Source organism: Capra hircus, chromosome 3 (genome assembly GCF_001704415.2).
Source record: "Capra hircus breed San Clemente chromosome 3, ASM170441v1, whole genome shotgun sequence".
NCBI lineage: Eukaryota > Metazoa > Chordata > Mammalia > Artiodactyla > Bovidae > Capra > Capra hircus.
This window is the reverse complement of record NC_030810.1, coordinates 2,436,453-2,454,178: the sequence shown is the minus strand read 5'-3', so window position 1 is coordinate 2,454,178 and position 17,726 is coordinate 2,436,453. Positions and strand designations below refer to the sequence as shown.

Genomic DNA, 17,726 nt, shown 5'->3' with positions numbered 1-17,726 from the left:
TTCTGATGGGGGGGCTCTGCCCTTGTGAGCCTGGGCACTCCACCTGTGTGTCAGCCCCACCTGCCTTATGGGGACCCTGACCACCTCCCTAGGGGGAAGCAGTTCTTTCCATCAGGCCCAGATCCTGTTACTTCATCTGGGGGGCTGCCTGTTCCAAATGAAGCCCTGGGCCCCAGGAAAGGCTCAGGCCACTGCCGTCCCCCTGGGAGCCTGGACGAGCGTCCCCAGGTGGACTCCAGGCCCAGAAAGGGGTGGCAGGGTGGTGGCTGCGGGCCCCGACCAGCCTCGCCCGTCACAACTCAGCTAGTCGAGATTCTGCGAAACCAGCAGTGCTCAGCCCGTTTGCTCCCCAACACGCCCAATGCAAAGCAGGAAGCCAAGCGCCCATGTGAACGCCAAGGGCGGGTTCCTCCTTGGACCCTCACCTGACAGCCTGGCCCGGGCACCACGGAGAAGGGCCGCCTCTGCCCCTACTGCCCACACACAGCCCGGTGGGCGACACTTGGCCACCAGCCAGGGCCCCAAGGGCGGGATGGCAGGGCCTCAGGCGTGGGCCGGGCTGGGAGCAGCCTCGCGGTAAAGGTAAAGAAGGCCTTGAAATACCTAGAAGTTTCTTACTGTCCAGTTTCTGCCTGTTGAGGGGGTTCGTGCCGTAGAGCAGGGCGTGCGTCTCCGAGTGCACTGTCTGCAGCTCCTCCAGCGTGGCCTTCCGTCCACGGATGCACTGCGGGACAAGAGGGGATGGGAGGCCACCACGGTCAGCCACAGCAGCAAACCAGCACCCAAGACGGAGCGGGGTTTCACGTGCGCATGAGCACAGTGTGACTCGCTTGTTGTGAAATCAAAAGCAAACACCACCCCACATGATATTTGAAAAATATTTGGGAAATATTTTAGAGGGCGTATACTTTAATTACAACTTAGACGTTTTAGAAAAAAAAAAGAGATAATTCCAGCCTTCAACGCTTTAGCCTTCACTGTCACGTCAATGATTTGGCATCAATTTGTTATTTTGCTTTCCAACTGTCTGGTCTTAAAATAGACAGAAACCGCCTCACACGTGGGGCTGCGCTCAGCTCTCGTGAGGCCAGACCCCAGCTCTCCGGGTACCGAGAGCCTTCCTGGAGGGGAAGGCAGCCCATAACCAGCCTGACACCCCGGGCTGGTTTGACTGGCACATGTCTGACACTCCGTCTGCATGCTTCTTCACTCTGGGGATTCCTCAGATCTTGGGCTATTTTCAGATGTTCCCCAGAAATTGCCATGAACATCACTCTTGAGTTGAGCTACGTTTACTTAACCTTTTAGAAGCAGGCTAGTTTGTGAAGCAAGATTCTGGTCGACACCTTACACTTTCCGAGTCGGAGTAATGCAGGGGTAACCGACCGGACTCCGGGTTGCAGGGGGAAGGCTTGGGCTCTCGGGGCCAGACGCACCCTGTACAGAAGTGGGCCAGGAGCTGCACTCCCATGGAAACCCCCAGGGGGCCCTGGAACCATTCCTAACAGTATGACAGGCTCCCAGAGACGCCTGCCTGCTGACCAGGAGCCAAGGACAGGGAGCCCAAGATGGGCAGGCTGTGGCGAAGACTTTCGCGGCCTGGCTTCCAGCGTGAAGGGGTACAAGGTGGCAGGAAAGCTGACCCACCCACACCATGACCTTCCACACAGAGTGGCTCAAAGAGGGGAGCCGACCCAAAGAGTCGGGGTGCTGGCTGCAGGCTCGGGGGTCTCAGGAATTCATGGCACAGCAGGTCCCTTAACCTCCCCTGCCTCGGGTCAAGTCCCACAGCCATGTCCTATGGACCATGCCTTGCATGGTGAGTGCTCCCAAGTGTGCGGAAGGCGGGCCTGGCCTCCAAGCATAATGCTGCGAGGAAGCACCCCTCCACCCCGGATCGGTCCCCCCTCAGCCTGTGTCTCTTTACCCCGGGTCTGTCCCTTCAGCCTGGGTGTCTCACCCTGGGTCCGTCCCCTCAGCCTGTGTCTCTTCACCCCGGGTCCCTCTCACCCTGTGTTGCTCCACCCCGGGTCTGTCCCCCCTCAGCCTGTGTCTCTTCATCCCGGGTCCATCCTCGCAGCCTGTATCTATTCATCTTGGGTCCGTGCCCTCAGCCTGTGTCTTCACCCCGGGTTCGACCCCTCAGCCTATATCTCTTTACCCCGGGTCAGTCCCCTCAGCCTGTGTCTCTTCACCCCGGGTCCCCCCTCAGCCTGTGTCTCTTCACCCCGGGTCCGTCCCCTCAGCCTGTGTCTCTTCACCCCGGGTCCATCGCCTCAGCCTGTGTCTTTCATCCCGGGTCCCCGCTCAGCCTGTGTCTCTTCACCCCGGGTCCCCCCCTCCGCCTGCGCCTCTCACCCCGGGTCCATCGCCTCAGCCTGTCTTCACCCCGGGTCCCCCCCTCCGCCTGCGCCTCTCACCCCGGGTCCATCGCCTCAGCCTGTGTCTTCACCCCGGGTCCCCCCTCCGCCTGCGCCTCTCACCCCGGGTCCATCGCCTCAGCCTGTGTCTTCACCCCGGGTCCCCCCCTCCGCCTGCGTCTCTTCACCCGGGGTCCGTCCCTTCACCCTGTGTCTCCTCACCCCGGGTCCCCCCCTCCGCCTGTGCCTCTCACCCCGCGTCCCCCTCAGCCTGTGTCTCTTCATCCCAGGTCCGTCCCCTCAGCCTGTGTCTCTCACCCCAGGTCTGTCCCCTCAGCCTGTGTTTCTTCACCCCAGGTTCCCCTCAGCCTATGTCCTTCACCCTGGGTCCCACCTCAGCCTGTGTCTCTTCACCCCGGGTCCGTCCCCTCAGCCTGTGTCTCTTCACCCCGGGTCCATCCCCTCAGCCTGTGTCTTCACCCCGGGTCCCCCCCTCCGCCTGCGCCTCTCACCCCGGGTCCATCGCCTCAGCCTGTGTCTTTCATCCTGGGTCCCCGCTCAGCCTGTGTCTCTTCACCCCGGGTCCGTCCCCTCAGCCTGTGTCTTCACTCCGGGTCCCCCCCTCCGCCTGCGCCTCTCACCCCGGGTCCATCGCCTCAGCCTGTGTCTTTCATCCCGGGTCCCCGCTCAGCCTGTGTCTCTTCACCCGGGTCCGTCCCCTTAGCCTGTGTCTCTCACCCTGGGTCTGTCCCCTCAGCCTGTGTCTCTTCACCCCGGGTCCGTCCCCTCAGCCTGTGTCTTCACCCCGGGTCCCCCCCTCCGCCTGCGCCTCTCACCCCGGGTCCATCGCCTCGGCCTGTGTCTTTCACCCCGGGTCCGTCCCCTCAGCCTGTGTCTTCACCCCGGGTCCCCCCCTCCGCCTGCACCTCTCACCCCGGGTCCGTCCCCTCAGCCTGTGTCTTCACCCCGGGTCCCCCCTCAGCCTGTGTCTCTTCACCCTGGGTCCGTCCTCTCAGCGTGTGTCTCTCACCCCAGGTCCATTCCCTCAGCCTGCGTCTCTCACCCCGGGTCCATTCTCCAGCCTGTCTACAGGCCTGTCTCCTGGGTGTGGGGACCCCTGTGGCTGTCAGTGACTGCCCTCAGCATTGCTCTCCTCGCCCCCATCTTCCAGCTCCTGCCTGGAAACTACCCTAGTGGCTGCCGGCCTGAGGGGACCGTCCTGTGAGCGTAGAAGCAGCTCAGGGCCCCACAGGCCGAGTAGTGGCTGGGAGGATGGCCGGGCAGGGGGTCCTCTGCAGGAGGCGTGTCCACCGGACCGATGCTGCCCCCCAGTGGCGCGTCCTCACTGTGTCTGGAAGCAGGTGCGGCCTCTCCAGCCCTCTGCCTGGGGTCCCTATCGTCTTTCCAGAGGGACTCCTGGGCCGGATTCTGGGCCCAGACCTCCAGCCATCTCCTCCAAAGATTGTGAGTCGTCATAAGCTGGCAAAGATGTGGGGTCACCGGAGACGGGCTGACCTCAACTCCTCAACACCCTGTCCCGATGAGGGGCAGATGGGGAGCGGGCTCTGACCACACCCTCCAGACGGCGCTGGGCTCTGAAGGATGGACGGAATAGTTCTGCTCAGCCATAGGCTTGGGCTTTCCAGGGTCACCCTGGAGAGCTCAACCTCCTGCTAGCACCCTATCCCTGGCTTTGTGGGGTTCATGGTTTGGGGAACACAGCAGGTCCCCACTGGGTGGGCACATGGGAGGCCAGGCCCCGTCGTCCTGGAGGGCTCCCGGGAGGCGGTGTCGCCTGCCTGCTCCACAGATGACAGTGCTATGGTGTCCACAGCCTGGAGGCCCCCTGCTTGTGCACAGATGCCCTTCTACCCCGACCCCCCGCCCCAGACCCAAAGTCCCTTACGGAGGCCACACTCTTGCATCAGAGGGGTGGAGGGACCTCACAGAGTCCTTCAGCAGGCCTGTCCTCCAGGACCCAATGTTCAGGGGTGCAGAGGTGGGGGCCGAATTCCGGGCAGACTAGTCAGCCTGCCCACCACCTCCACCCTGCAGGCCTGAGGCTCTACCCACACCCTGAGAGGAGCTTTCCCAAAAACTCAAGGAAGAGAACCTTCGATGAAGAGCCAGCCGAAACGACCGTCTTCCCCCAGATCCCATCCCGTGGCAGAGGCCCTGGGATGGCCTGGCTGTGCGTCCTGGGCGATGAGAGGGAGCCTGGCGAAAGGCAGGCTTCCCAGAGGATGACCAAGAAGGGGAGTAGGTGAGAGGGGCCGGGGAAGGGCCCCTCGGGTTCCTCCAGAGGGCAGGCCTGCATGTCTGCCTGCGCAAGGGTGGCGTCCCCCAGGTCATCACACGCGGCCTGGCTCGCAACACCTGTAGGGCTGCCCTCACCTCACATTTGCTTCGCAGGCCGGTCTCCTGCAGCCGCGACCAGATGCTCTGGATGCGCCCGGCGTGCTCTGGGTGGCTGTTGGTGTTCCCGCAGGTGCACTGGTGCTTCAGCATCAGCGTGTCGTACACGAGGCCTGCAGCGGAGGAGGCAGGGGTGGCTGCGCTCAGAGGAGCCCTCGGGGTACCCGGCAGCTGGTCCCCCTGCCAGGGGAGCTGAGCTCAGGGCACTTGCCCAATAGCCAGAGTCCGCAACACCCGGGGGAGCTGGCGAGGGAGGGAGACATGAAAAGGCAGCCCTGTCCCCAGGACTCAGGGCTCTCATATCACAGGGACCAGGCTGACCCAGACAGCGGGGAGGTTTTGGTCCCAAACTCAGGTCTGCCAGGGACCTGGTCTATGGAGTAGTTTGCCCCTGTGGACTGACATCCATCCGTCCGAGGTTCTTGGGGCTTAGAAGGCTCGGTTTCTGCCTGCGGAAACGTGCAGAGCCGCTGGACAGGAGCACACGCGTGGGCACACACACACAGACACATGCAGGGACTCAACTGCATTTGAAATTAGCCTAGACAGTGGGGCGGGGGAGGGTGGGGCGCGGCCTTCCAATAGCAGAGCGGCAGGACGGGAGCAGACTGACGGAAACACAGACGTGCACGCCTGTCCACGTGGACTGCAGGTGCGCACGTGTGTGGACAGCTCCAGGACATGGGCCCCACCCGACGGCATCACGGCGACACAGCGGCGTGCTGCTGCTCTCAGGGTGTGAGGCGGGAGCTCCACGGTGAAGCCACCCGCGCCCCTTTCGCAGACGGGGAGCGGCAGCCGAGCGAGCGGGGAGTGGCCAGGACACCGCGGAGACGTGTGTGGACGCAGGAAGAGGCCCAGAGTGGCCCACGGCAGTGTGGGCCCTGCAGAGTCCTGGCTTCGGAAAATACACCGTGTCTGTGTCTACCTGCCTGTCTGGCTACGTACAGACACAACCTTGGACGTGTGGCCTGATGCTGACAGTGGCTCCCCCAGGGGTGGGGTCAGGGCCACCCACTGCCTGCTCAGGGTGTCCACTCTGTGTGCTTTCTTTCAAGGAACATGCACTGTTTCATAAGTGTCAATAAAGGAATAATGAAGAGAAACTGGGAAACAGCAACAGAGCGGGGCTCGCCGGCCAGGACACTCGTGGTGACATCATGCTGGCCCGTGGGCTCCCTCATGGGGACCCCCGAGCACCCAGGGGGCACACGCGACGTGAGAGTGTCTCCACTGGGGTCCTGGGGTCGTCCAAGCTGTGCCTCCTAAGCACGGGCCCAGCTCAGCCGATGCCAAGGACTCACTCTTAAAGAGCCCCTGCTGACTACTCGTGACACCTTGCAGTTCTCTGGTTTTCTTACTGCAAAGCAGGAACTAAACTTCTGGAAACTGACTACGAAACTCTTCTCCGAATATGATCAGTCTCCTTCCAAAATCTGACAAGGAGAACGTAGCCACGTTTGCACGTTACAGCGAAACAGAGTGTTCGGTGAGATCTGAAGACACACCCGACGCATTAGCACAGGACGGGGTGAGGCGCTGTCCTGGGGCCCTCTGTCCCAGGCGGGGTGGGGGCCAGTGGCAGGGGCCGACCCGGAGCCCATGGGCCGGGACAGCCAGTCCAGCGCCTTGACTCCGGCAGACGCTGCACTCAGCCCTCTGCCCTGACTACCAGGGAACGCTTTCAGGCGGAGAGAGACTTCTGCAGGGTTGGGAGGCTGTGGGTGGGGGTGCGACAAGACCACAGGCAGGAGCAGGCCGTGGGCCGTCTAGGAGCGGAAGCGAGTGTCTGGGCCAGCCGCGCCCTGCACCCACTCCACCTGCACGTCCAGGCATCGCCCGGGCCTCATGAGCAGGGCCCTGGGCGGAGCCTAGGTCCAAGGCCAGGACAGACGAAGGAGGGCAAGGTGGTGACCCCGCCGACCCTGGGCAGGAAGCTGCCTGGTGGGGGCAGGCCCAGGGATGGGCAGTTCTCTGAGGCCATGCTTCTCTGGGGAAGAGGAGATGGGCTTCTTGGCCAGGACAGACCCTGGTGACCTCTCTCTGTTAGTGTCCCCAGCCTGGGGCTGAGCCTTGGGCAGAAGGTCAGGTGGGTGTGAGGCTGGGCACCACCCGGGAGCCTCGCCCAGTCTGAGCCTTGCCCTCTGGCCCCGCAGGCCCCGCGTGGCACCTCCCTCATGCCTGCAGCCGCGGCTGCCCCAAGAGGGGGCCCTCGCCCTCCCCCGGCCCCCAACACCCCGCCCCATGGTACCTGTGGTAAACCTCGGCTTGGCTGGGGGCTCCTGCACGGACATAGGGAAGGTGGCAGACGCGGGGGAGGACTGCGCCCGGGATAGGGGCCGGTGCCCGCCGAAGGACACGGGGATGCCAGCGGCCTCCATGGATGCCTGGTAGTTCCTCAGCTGGTGGATCCGCTGCTGCTCCAGGAGGAGGGCTTGCTGGGGGCGGAGGAAAGGGGCCACTCTGTTGCTTCCCGGCATCTCCTGTCCCCGGCTGTAGGGCTACGGGGCCCCTCTCTCCCAGACCCTCTGCCCCACCAGTGCAGAGCCTCGTGCCAGGCTGCTGGGGAGAAGCCTGCCCTCTGGGCCAGGAGGGCAGCCAGTGAGGCGGTGGCCTAGGGCCCTGCTGATGAGTTTGGACATCCCCATGGGAAGACAGACCGTCAGCGGAAAAGCCTGCTCAGAGCTAATGGGGGGCCTGGGCAGCCTGGGGGCCGTGGAGGGCTCCTTGAGGAGGTGACACCTGGGGGGCGGGGTGGCAGTACCCAGGCAGAGGGTGCTGGCAGGGGGGTGGACTCTGCAGTGTGAAGGCAGGGACTCGGGGCGGGTCCGGCTTTGCCCAGGGAGGCGGATGGAACCCAGGGAGAGGTGGTGGGACGGGTGGGGGGCCTGCCCGGCCCTGCCAGGAGCATGGCTGCTTCTGTGGGGACCCAGGGGGTCTCCTCCCTACACGGCCGAGGAGGGAAGGGCAGGACACCCTACTTTGGAGCCTGCCCTGCAGGGGGGATGAGGAGCAGACTGCAGCCCCTGCCTGGGGCCTCCCTCCGCAGGTGCTTCGTCCCACAGCCTCTCCAGATGTGACACCTGACGCCCCCGGAGCAGGTGCCCTTCTCAAGGTGACTCTGCAGACTGCTGCGCGGGCCACCGCGTTTCCCCGAGGCGAGCTTGCGGTTCTTCTCCCGAGAACCAGACACCCAGCGCCTCTGATCACTGCCTCAGACTCAGAGCCCAGGGATGACTCCCCTAAGAGAATGCCAACCACCTTATCATTGGCAAGACACCAGCCCTAAAAAACTGCCTCCCGGTTTCACACCAGCGCAGTAAGAGCATGCTGAACTCCAGTTATAAGAGGAAGCCGCCGCCTCTGTGAACGGGCGAGGCCCTGACCTAAGCCCCCGGCGCGGGAACGAGGCCCGCGGCCTGGATGGCCCGCCTGGCGCGCTCACACTGCCGAGTCCACACGGCAGCGGGGACAGTGGCTTCCCCTGCCCTGCCCTCCTTGCTGTCATTAGCACTGGCTCCAGGGGCCCTTGAAGAGCAGGGGTTTAGCACTAACACTGGCTGAGACGTGAGACAGGCTGCCCTCTGAATGAGAACTAGCAAAAGTGACCGCCAGCCACCTGTGGTCCTGCCTTTAAATGCGGAGCCGGGGAGAAGGCTGACCTGCTACCCAAGAGGGGCTCCCGGGAAACCGAGGCACTGAGCTGAGCCTTGGTGTCACCTCCCACCCTGGTCCCAGGGGCGGTGGGGCAGGCACCCCCTGGGCTGTCGGGGGAGGGGGAGTATGCCTGGGCAGCTAGCACTGGGCCCACGGGGAGGGTTGGCTGAGCCAGGGCCCCACACCCTAGGTGCTGAGCTCCACAATGAAGGACACCATTAGATTTTAGAGTCCACCCCTCGGACGCCCTGGCCCAGCTTCTCAGGAACAAGACTGCTCCCTGGGGGCACTCAGGCCTAAGACGGGGTTCCGACTGGTTAGCTGGCTGTCCCAGTGCTTTCTCGTCCCGGCCGTTTTACTCTTCACTGTAAGTTAATGAGTCACTCCTTGGGTGTATTCATCGTCTCTTAGGAGTCTGTCAATTGTCAGTGCCAGGGAACCTCACTGGCTCCGGGTGTCCAGACCAGGCTGCTTTTCTGGATCTGCCAGGCTGGCCACTAGTGTCTTCTTGGGCCCAAAGGTCATGGCTTCTGACCAGATGCTGCAAACCTTCTTGATCAATGATTAAGTCAGCCTCCCTCTCCCCCTTCTATGCTGAATCCACCAGCATTCGGATTTGCGTTAATCTGCAGCCTTTGGGCCTGAAGGGGAGCCATCCCTAGGGAGTCTGGGGCTTGCTCAGCTGAGAAGCAGGTGCATAAATACACAGTGGACAGAGGGCCAGTGTCTCGGGGTGATACCTGCAAAGCAGGGCTCACGTCACATCTGCCTCCCGTATCAGGAGGGAAAGCTGGGGGCCTGGACCGGCAGGTGTGGTGGACGAAGACCTTGGACTTGCTCTAGGGGCTGTGCTCACCCGCTGCTGCCCATCCCCCCCGCTCTGTGGGCACCTGTCTGAAGAGCAGCTCCTGCTCCGTGGGCAGCCGCTGGCCGGGGTCCGCCTCCCGTGCGGGCTCCGTCTCCTCGTCATCACTCTCGATGGGCTCCTGCTTCACCTGCACCCCAGCCAGCGCGTGGGCCTCCTTCTGCCCCGGGAGCCGGTCCAGGAAGGGCTCCTCCAGGAGTGCCTGGTGCTCCCGCAACTCCTCCTCCGTCTCCTCGGGGTGGCTCTCGGGCTGCCGTGCTGGCTCGCTGGGTTTGGGGATCATCTGTAACACAGGGTTACTAGGTGGAGTGCGGCGGGATGGGGACGAGGGAGGTGCTGGGACAGGAAGGGGGTGGTCACAGAGCCCACATCTCGGGATCAGCAGAGCTGACCTGGGCTGAGGCAGGACACACACAGAGCCCACATCTCAGGATCAGCGGGGCTGACCGTCTGAGGATGCTGTCACCCTGGGCTGAGGCAGGACAGGACACAGACACACAGACATACACTGAGCCCTCATCTCAGGAACAATGGGGCTGACCGCCCAAAGACGCTGTCACCCTGGGCTGAGGCAGGACAGGACACAGACACACACACACAAACACACACATAGCCCATGTCTCAGGAACAATGGGGCTGGCCATCCGAGGACACTGTCACTCTGGGCTGAGGCAGGGGACATGCAGACACACACACAAAGACACACACACACACACGTACGCACGCACGAACACACGCGCGTGCCGGGCGCTGTCTGTGGTGTGTGCCCGTGTGTGTGCACACACACAGACACACACGCCAGGAGCTGTTCGCGGTGCACATGTGTGCACATGCACACACGCGCGCACACACACACACGCACGCCGGGCGCTGTCCGTAGTGCTGAGATAGAACAGCCTAGTGTGGTACCTGCTACCACGTGCTTATTTGCCAGGCACAGTGAATCGCAATGCAGTCACTCACCACAATCGCAAGGTGCTGACCCACGTCCATACCTGGGTGTGAAGTGGGGCTGGGGGGGTGCACCCTCCTTCCTTCTCAGTCACCCCACCCACCACCCCAGCAGCTCACAGCCAGGCACCACAGGGACAGGCGGCCTCTGAGTGCGCGCACCCACGCCGCTGGCCCTGAGCCCGCAGCCGGCACACCATGCCCCGTCCCTGCTGAACTTCCATGCGCAAGAGCCCCGCCCTGCCAGCGAGGACGGACCCTTCCCCACATCCTGACTGTTTCTAGAAGGAAACCAAGGGCTTCCAAGAAGCCTCAAGTTTTAGTCCTGAGCACTTGTGTTTTAAAAAGTCCTTCTGGAAGCAACTGCTCCCTGACCCACAGCTGGACGAGCGCAGCCTGGCCCATGAGGGGAGGACTGGGGACGCCCGTGCTAGGGCTGGGCTGCATGTGCGGTGAGCAGCCGGGGCCCCAGGGCCAGGCCCCAGAGGAGGACGGACCCACTGACACCCTCCCGGGCAGCTGGCTTGCTCTGCCGAGTGAACAGTTTCCATTGGGCTAGGGACTTGTTCTAGTGACCGTCCCCTAAGCTGCTGTGCTAAGCTCTGCAAAGGAAGCACGCTATGAAAGGCAAGCTCGGCCCCTCTCTACATCCGCCCCAAGGCAGCATATCCTCAGGAAGTTCCAATCCAGCTGGAACACAGAGGACACAGCTTCCGGAGCAGGTCCGTGCTCAGTGGAAGGTGAGAGGTGTGAGTGGGGACAAAGCCACAGGGCGGGCAGGGGGCAGACAGGCTCCAAACCATTTGGAGTAAACAATCCTCCAACCTTACATCTGGTGATTTGACTGACTTCTCACAGCGGTTCATCCAAAAAGTGTTCTGAAAATCTGTCTTTGAAGATTTGGGGATCTGTCCATCTCATCTGCTTCCCACATACCTGGAGCTGGTGAGGCCCCACTATGAGCTTTGTGCTTAGACAGAGTCCACTTGGGGTGAGACCACCACCTCCCGACCAGGCTGGGGGCAGGAGGACCCATCTCCACTAGCAGAGGGCTCTGGGCCTCTCCTGGGCCCCCCAGGTCCACAGGGGCCTGGAAACCTCAGCAGGTGGCATCAGGAGCCTCAGCTTTATGGTCCGCGGGGCCAAAGCGCTCGCGCTTCTGTCATCCCTCAGCGTCTGATGCAGAGCCCAACAGGTAACAGGCTGGGGTTGACGGGAGGTTTGGGGAGCGCAGGGCCTGGGAAGGTGGCTGGGGGACAGACTGGTGAGTAGACGTCACAGCAGACTGACGGGGAGGGAACAAGGACGGGGGAGAGTGGGAGTGGGCAAGGCCCCTGTGGTGTGCTCCAGGGTGCGGCTGTGAGGGAAGAGGCTGTGGGCACTGCGTGGGAGGAGGGAGGAGGACACGGGGACGGGGCGTGGACAGCGGGGGGGACATGGGGACGGGAGCCCCCAGCACCACAGACTTAAGCCTCCAGATGATGGTCTGGGAGGCAGGTGCTGTCTCAGAGCGGGAGGCTAGCTCCTCTCTGCTGTGGGAAGATAAAGAGTCAGGCTGAGAACGGGTGGGGTCAGGGGACTGCCTGCAGAGAAATGACCCTTTGGGGGCTCAGTCGGGAGGGGGCGGAAGATCAGCAGAGGGGCTGGTCCAGGCGCGCCAGGGGACCCCGGGGATTCCAGGCCAGGCGCCTGAGGACAGCTGCATGGAGGGAGGTCGGGGCGTGAGGGGCACGGGACCTGGGCCTGCCGCAGAGAGGCTGAGACCCAAACTCTGGGCAACCTGTGAGGGGCTGTCCTGGGAAGGGGGATCGGAGCAAGGGGTCGGGCGATAGACCAGGGCTGGAAATGATGGTTAGGAAGAAGCAGGCAGATGAAGAAGCAGGGAAACGGAGGCAGGGCTTCTCCCAGGGAACTTGGAGAAGCCGTGGCTGATCCTGGAGGAGCTGGGGCTGCCCCCGGGCCTGCCAGGAGGTCAGCTCTGAGTGGGCATGCGTGGCCTTGGGAACGACCGCGCTGACCCAGCAGCAGACAGCACACACAGAGCCACTCTGCCTCCCCAAGGCCTTCTGGGCCTCAGGAGCACCCTCTCACCAACTGAGCGAGAACGGAGGGAACTCCATGCTTGGAACAGCAAGCTTCTAAAAGCCAGACTGGAGTTCAGGACCTACACCAAACTGGTGAGCAGGCCAGCGTTTAAGACTACTGGACACGCTCACCATTAGATGCCCAAACAATTGGGACCCAGTGTTCACGTTCACAACTGGGCTGAGGAGCAGTAACCCATGCGAGGAATGGCTGAGACCCTGGTGCACTCCAGGCAGGGCTGCGGGCCTTGGCTCAGGAGCCTTCAGGCCGCGGGCCCGGAAGACAGGGGGCAGAAATGTCGGTGCTGGCAGTGCTGGGTGCGACTGTCAGCTCCCCGCACCCTCTGGGAGATCAGTGCATAAACACTTCAATCAGCTGTCGCTCGCAACAGCAAATCAATCACGGAGGAAATCCAGAGAGATCAGCCGCGTCTGTCTCTCTGCTGGAGAACACGCCACTCGTGAACAGGTGTCCCCGTCTCTCTAGTCTCCTGCCTTATCACTCAGAGAACGGCACAACGCGAGCAAGAAGACCGTCGGCACCAGAAAGGTGACACAGAGCGCCTCTGACACTTCGGCCTCCGTCTTGCCCACCTTAAACGTGCCTTTCCTGCCCCGCGGGGCTGCGCTCAGCCGCCCCACCCACTCCTGACCCTGCCCTGTGCCATCTGGTAGGGGAGCCCGCCAGGCAGAGGGGCTCCGGGGCAGGGGTGCTGAGCCTGTGTCCAAGCGCTTGGGCAGGCAGTAGGGCCTGGTCTGGGGCAGCTTGCTGTTTGTTCAGGGCCCCGTTCTCCCAGGACGGGAGCTGCCGGGCAGTGTGATGGCTCTGCGTTTAACCTTTGGAGGAACCGCTGGACAGCTTTCCAGAGTAGTTCCTCTCATTCTCTACCAGAAAAGGGCTTTGCTTCCAATGTTAGCATTTGGAACCAGTTATTTGAAACTGCTGCTCTTGCTTCAATAACCAGCAGGGGGGGCCACACTGACCTCGGTGCCGCCTGCTGCTAAAAGCAGGTCGGGAGTGACCGACCAGATGTTGGATGGAGGGACGCAGACCTCTGGGCAGGAGCCCTCTGGCCGAGGCTGCTGCAATGGGCAGGCAGAGCGCCAGTGTCCAGGGGCCTGGAACCTGTGCTTCGGGGGCCCTGTGCCTCTGCTGGGCACTCTCCGCTGGGGACTCTCCGCTGGGGACTCTCTGCTGGAAGTTTGCTTAAGAGGATAAATCCCCTTAAGAAACCCCAGAGACTCCTGAGGGGCAAGGAGAATAAGCCACCCAGGGACACAGACGCTTCGGGAACAGCCCACCCCACTCCTGCCTCCTTCATGCCACCAATGGGACAAGCTGCTCACGGCCCTTGTGTCCCCGGCCCCGCCCCCACGTGTCCCCGGCCCCGCCCCCACCACTCCTGGCCCCGCCCAGCGCCTCACCTTGTTGAGGTGCAGCTGCGGCTGCTGGAAGTGCTGCTTGTGTTTCTCCAGGAACTGCTGGTGCTGCTGCTGGATGACCAGGTGCTGCAGCGCCTGCGCGCTCTGAGGCAGCGGCGCCGACTGCGTGCGGCCCAGCGGGCGGTGCTGCCGCAGCTTGTGCACCGAGGGTGCCACGCGCTCAGCCCCTACCAGGGGCTGCGCGTGCAGGGGCAGCGCGCCCAGGCCTGCAAGATAGCGGTCTGGAGAGAGCACAGGGAGGGGAGGAACAGAAGGGAGGGACGAGGCCTGGTGAGTCCGAGACGGAGGCTGGCCGCCACAGCCTCCCCGAAGCCCGCCAGGTCCGCTCCTGCACGCTGACCACCCGAAGCCTGGACTTAGAGGCAGTGGCCAGTCATCTGGTCCCCCCATACCCAGTCCAGGTCGTAAGTGGGCAGCCCCAGCACAGGCGCCCTCAGAGGAAGGGGCCAGGGTCTGGTGGCTCCAGAATGTTCTGGAAGACCAGCGAGGGGGCACCTTCTTGACAGCCTCAGAAACCCAGGTTTGAGGAATACACCTGCCCTTATGAACCAAACCATTTTAACGGTCTCAAGACGTCGATTTTATACACAAAGAGGGCATCAACACTTGAAAAAAATTCTGATGCATGTTGTCAAAATCTCTGCAAATTTCTAGGAAAGGCTGTCACCTGCTGCCCAGGAGAAGGGCAGCTCGGCTGCACCGTGTCTGGGCTGAGTGTTTAAATTAAGAATCTGTGTGGACAGAAGAGGGTAGGTTTGAATCTGTGTTTGAATCTTGCTTCAAAATGCAACCTCCTCATGTGAACCAGGAGGGGGAATGTTCTCCTTCTATATTCCTTTCAACCATCAGTACTTTTTCTTTTACAAATTGTGGGTTTAGACAGTTTACCATTTTCCCTGGTACCACAGGCAAAAGGGTGTAACAGACCCTTCCCAGGCCCCCTGAGTGTCTGTCCCCCGGCACCAGAGCTGGAGAAACTAAACCACATCACTCAGGCTGCCTGTGACCCCAGATCAGGGCGTCTGACCAGGAAAATCACAGGTGGACAGGCCACGCCAGCTCTCAGCCGCCCAGCGCTGACTCCTGGAGGAGGCTGTGTTGCCATGTTTAGTCGAACCCAAGCCCCCTCCAGGGGGAACTGACTGTCAGTCTTTTACTAGTCCCTTCCTGGAGGTTATTTCTGTATTAAAATTTTTACTTTGTGTACAAATAGAAAAAAAGGTTCAACTCTAGCAAAATAGTCCTTCACTACCTTTTCAAAAAGTTAACCAGTCACAGTTACCTAAACCACCATCACTTTTGATCCAACCCAAACAGTTTTCTGGAAAGATAAGTTATCTTAAACCTTATGATCTGCTTGGCTAGTAAACTAAAGTGAGTAACTCGAAAGGTAGAACCAATTCTGTCCTGGGTTTTCTATTGACAGAAAAGTTAAAAACAAACAAAAACACAGCATCAGCATGGAGAAGGTCTTTCATCAGTGGTTGGTCTGGTGGCTCAGACAGTCATGAGTCTGCCTGCAATGCAGGAGATCCAGGTTCAATCCCTGGGTCGGGAAGATCCCCTGGAGAAGGAAACGGCAACCCGCTCCAGTGCTCTTGCCTGGAGAATCCCATGGACGGAGGAGCCTGGTGGGCTACAGTGCACGGGGTCGCAAAGAGCCAGACACGACTGAGCGATTTCACTTTCACTTTCTTTCACTTGGTCTGGGTATTACGGGGGATTAAATCATTTCACCAGCTTCCCAGGCGGCACTAGTGGTAAAGAACCCTCCTGCCAATGCAGGAGACATAAGAGACGTGGGTTCAGTCCCTGGGTTGGGAAGATCCCCTGTAGGAGGGCATGGCAACCCGCTCCAGTATTCTTGCCTGGAGAATCCCGTGGACAGAGGAGCCTGGTGGGCTGCAGTCCGTGAGAAGGCACAGACTCGAACATGACTGTGAAAGTCACTGAGTCTATGCGGTCCATGGGGTTCTCCAGGGCAGAACACTGCAGTGGGTAGCCTTTCCCTTCTCCAGGGGGCCTTGCCAATCCAGGGGTCAAACCCAGGTCTCACACATTGCAGGTGGATTCTTTACCAGCTGAGTGACTGGGGAAGCCCTAAGTGACTCAGCATGCAAATCGTTTCATGGAGGGAAGAATGATGTCAGCCACGGGACGCTGCACTTATGGGATTAAAAGTCCACTTAGTCACTGAAAGTCACCCTCTCAGAAGACATCGCTTGTTTTTAAAGCTTCCTGGGCCCCAGAGAATGAGGGTGTCACAGGTGGCAGGGCTGCAGAGCCCTGCGTTGGGGCCACTGGGCTGGCCATGCATCATATCTGCAGGGAAGCGGCTCTCGGTTTTAGAGGAGGAAACAATTCCAGAGATCCAGTGTCTGCTGTGACCCCTGTTAGGGAAACAGGACCCCAAGTAAGCTGGAAAGGCGGGGACTCTGGGTGCTCCAGGGCCCCCTCCCTGCGATTGGGGCTCCAGCCGCTTGATGCTGGCCCAAAAGCCCGCCTTGGCCAGGAAGACTCCACCCTGGGGACACAGGCCTCTGTCCCTGCAGGGTGCGAGCAGCTGGTGGTAGAGAGGCCTGACTTCCAGTCCCCGATGCCGGGGGAGCCCGTGTCTACACGGAGCCCCGGCTGTTCAGGCTGGACCCCGGTCTGGTTCCCCTCCCTCCCCTCACCTCTTACCTCCACCCCCTTCACCCCAGATTAGGCTCTAGATCTTCTGGCAGGGGGATGGGTAAAGCTGTGGGGCCCCTACACTTGAGGAAAGTGTCACGATCAGCACCCCTTAAAACTGGACATCTGACCTTCCAGGAGAAATACCCCATACCTGGTCCAATGTGGACTCAGGCCACACTTGAGTTCAGAAGTTTCTGGTTCAGAACTGGAAGATGACCCCTCAGACCATTCACAGGAGCTTTTGATGGTAACTGGAAACTGGTTGGTTTTCGGTATGTGCTGTGAAACTTCCAAGCAAGAGGGCCCAGCACATTAGGGTCCAGTTCTGTCCTAGTGACCAGCTGGCCTGTGGAGGCTGGCTGGATAGCAGGGCCCTGGCAGCCTGTGGCTGCCCTTGTTCAGCCCCAGTGAAGGGACCTGAGGGTGGCCGGTGCTGAGCGGCTCCTCCCGGGGGCAGGGCGGGCCGGCCTCCTCACAGGTCCTCTCTGGAGCAGGGGGTAAGGATGGCTATGGGACGGGAGCTCCCGGTGAGCACCCAGCCCTTCCGCGGACACCTGGGCTGAAGGCTTCCTTCACCTGCACTAACAGCGAGCAACTCTGCAAACAAAGGTGCCGCACAGGCGCCCCCCCCCCAGGTGTGGGGGTTCAAGAAAAAGAGGAGTCGAAAAGCCAAACCGCCCTCTGTTCTGGGCCCGGTTCGGCTGCACCGGCCTTGGCACTGGGGATCCTGTTCAGTCCACGTGGATTCTCACATGAAATCCACGTGAGGCAGGTGACTCCTGTGGCCTGAGCCCTTACACAACCACTGCCCAACTTAAAGAGTCTTTAAAGCTGGAGTGTGTCGACCTGCACACCCCACCTTGACCAGCTGCTCAGAGTTCAACCTGGGGATTGTCTGGGGGCACTGGGCTCTTTTCAGTAGAAGACTAGCACACAATCACCAACTGTCAGGAGCCTCCTGCAGCGGCGAGGACCCAGGCTGTGGGAGCCACTCTGAGCAGGTGCCGTGTGGAACTCACACCCGCATGCCTGCTCCCCGACAGACCCAGGCCGGCTGCTCCTCCCGCACGGTCAGCCTTTGTGGAATGATGTGGCCCTAGCTCTGACACCATCTGTCCACAGTGACCACCAGCAAGCAGGCACGTCTGTGGGCCCTGGGAACCTCAGAGAACCTACCAGAAGCCAGCCTGCAGTGTAAGCCCGACCCTTCCTGACATGGCTCAGACACCGCCTGCCACCAGGTGCCACCGCAGAGGTATCTGCTGTGCCCTTTCT

General features: G+C 61.5%; 1 protein-coding gene across 3 annotated transcripts in view; it reads right to left on the bottom strand.

The window, feature by feature from the left end:
* The window catches only part of HDAC4 (histone deacetylase 4), a 293,330-nt gene that overhangs the window by 41,986 nt on the left and 233,618 nt on the right, over window positions 1–17,726 (bottom strand). For 2 of the 3 annotated variants that reach the window (XM_018040130.1, XM_018040136.1), the window contains exons 12-16: window positions 13,758–13,996; window positions 9,323–9,580; window positions 7,027–7,213; window positions 4,755–4,888; window positions 604–724 (exon numbers count right to left, since the gene is read on the bottom strand). In XM_018040130.1, coding sequence (XP_017895619.1) covers window positions 604–724; window positions 4,755–4,888; window positions 7,027–7,213; window positions 9,323–9,580; window positions 13,758–13,996 — 939 coding nt within the window. The remainder of the gene's footprint in view (window positions 1–603; window positions 725–4,754; window positions 4,889–7,026; window positions 7,214–9,322; window positions 9,581–13,757; window positions 13,997–17,726) is intronic. The other variant, XM_018040141.1, reaches the window with a different exon arrangement.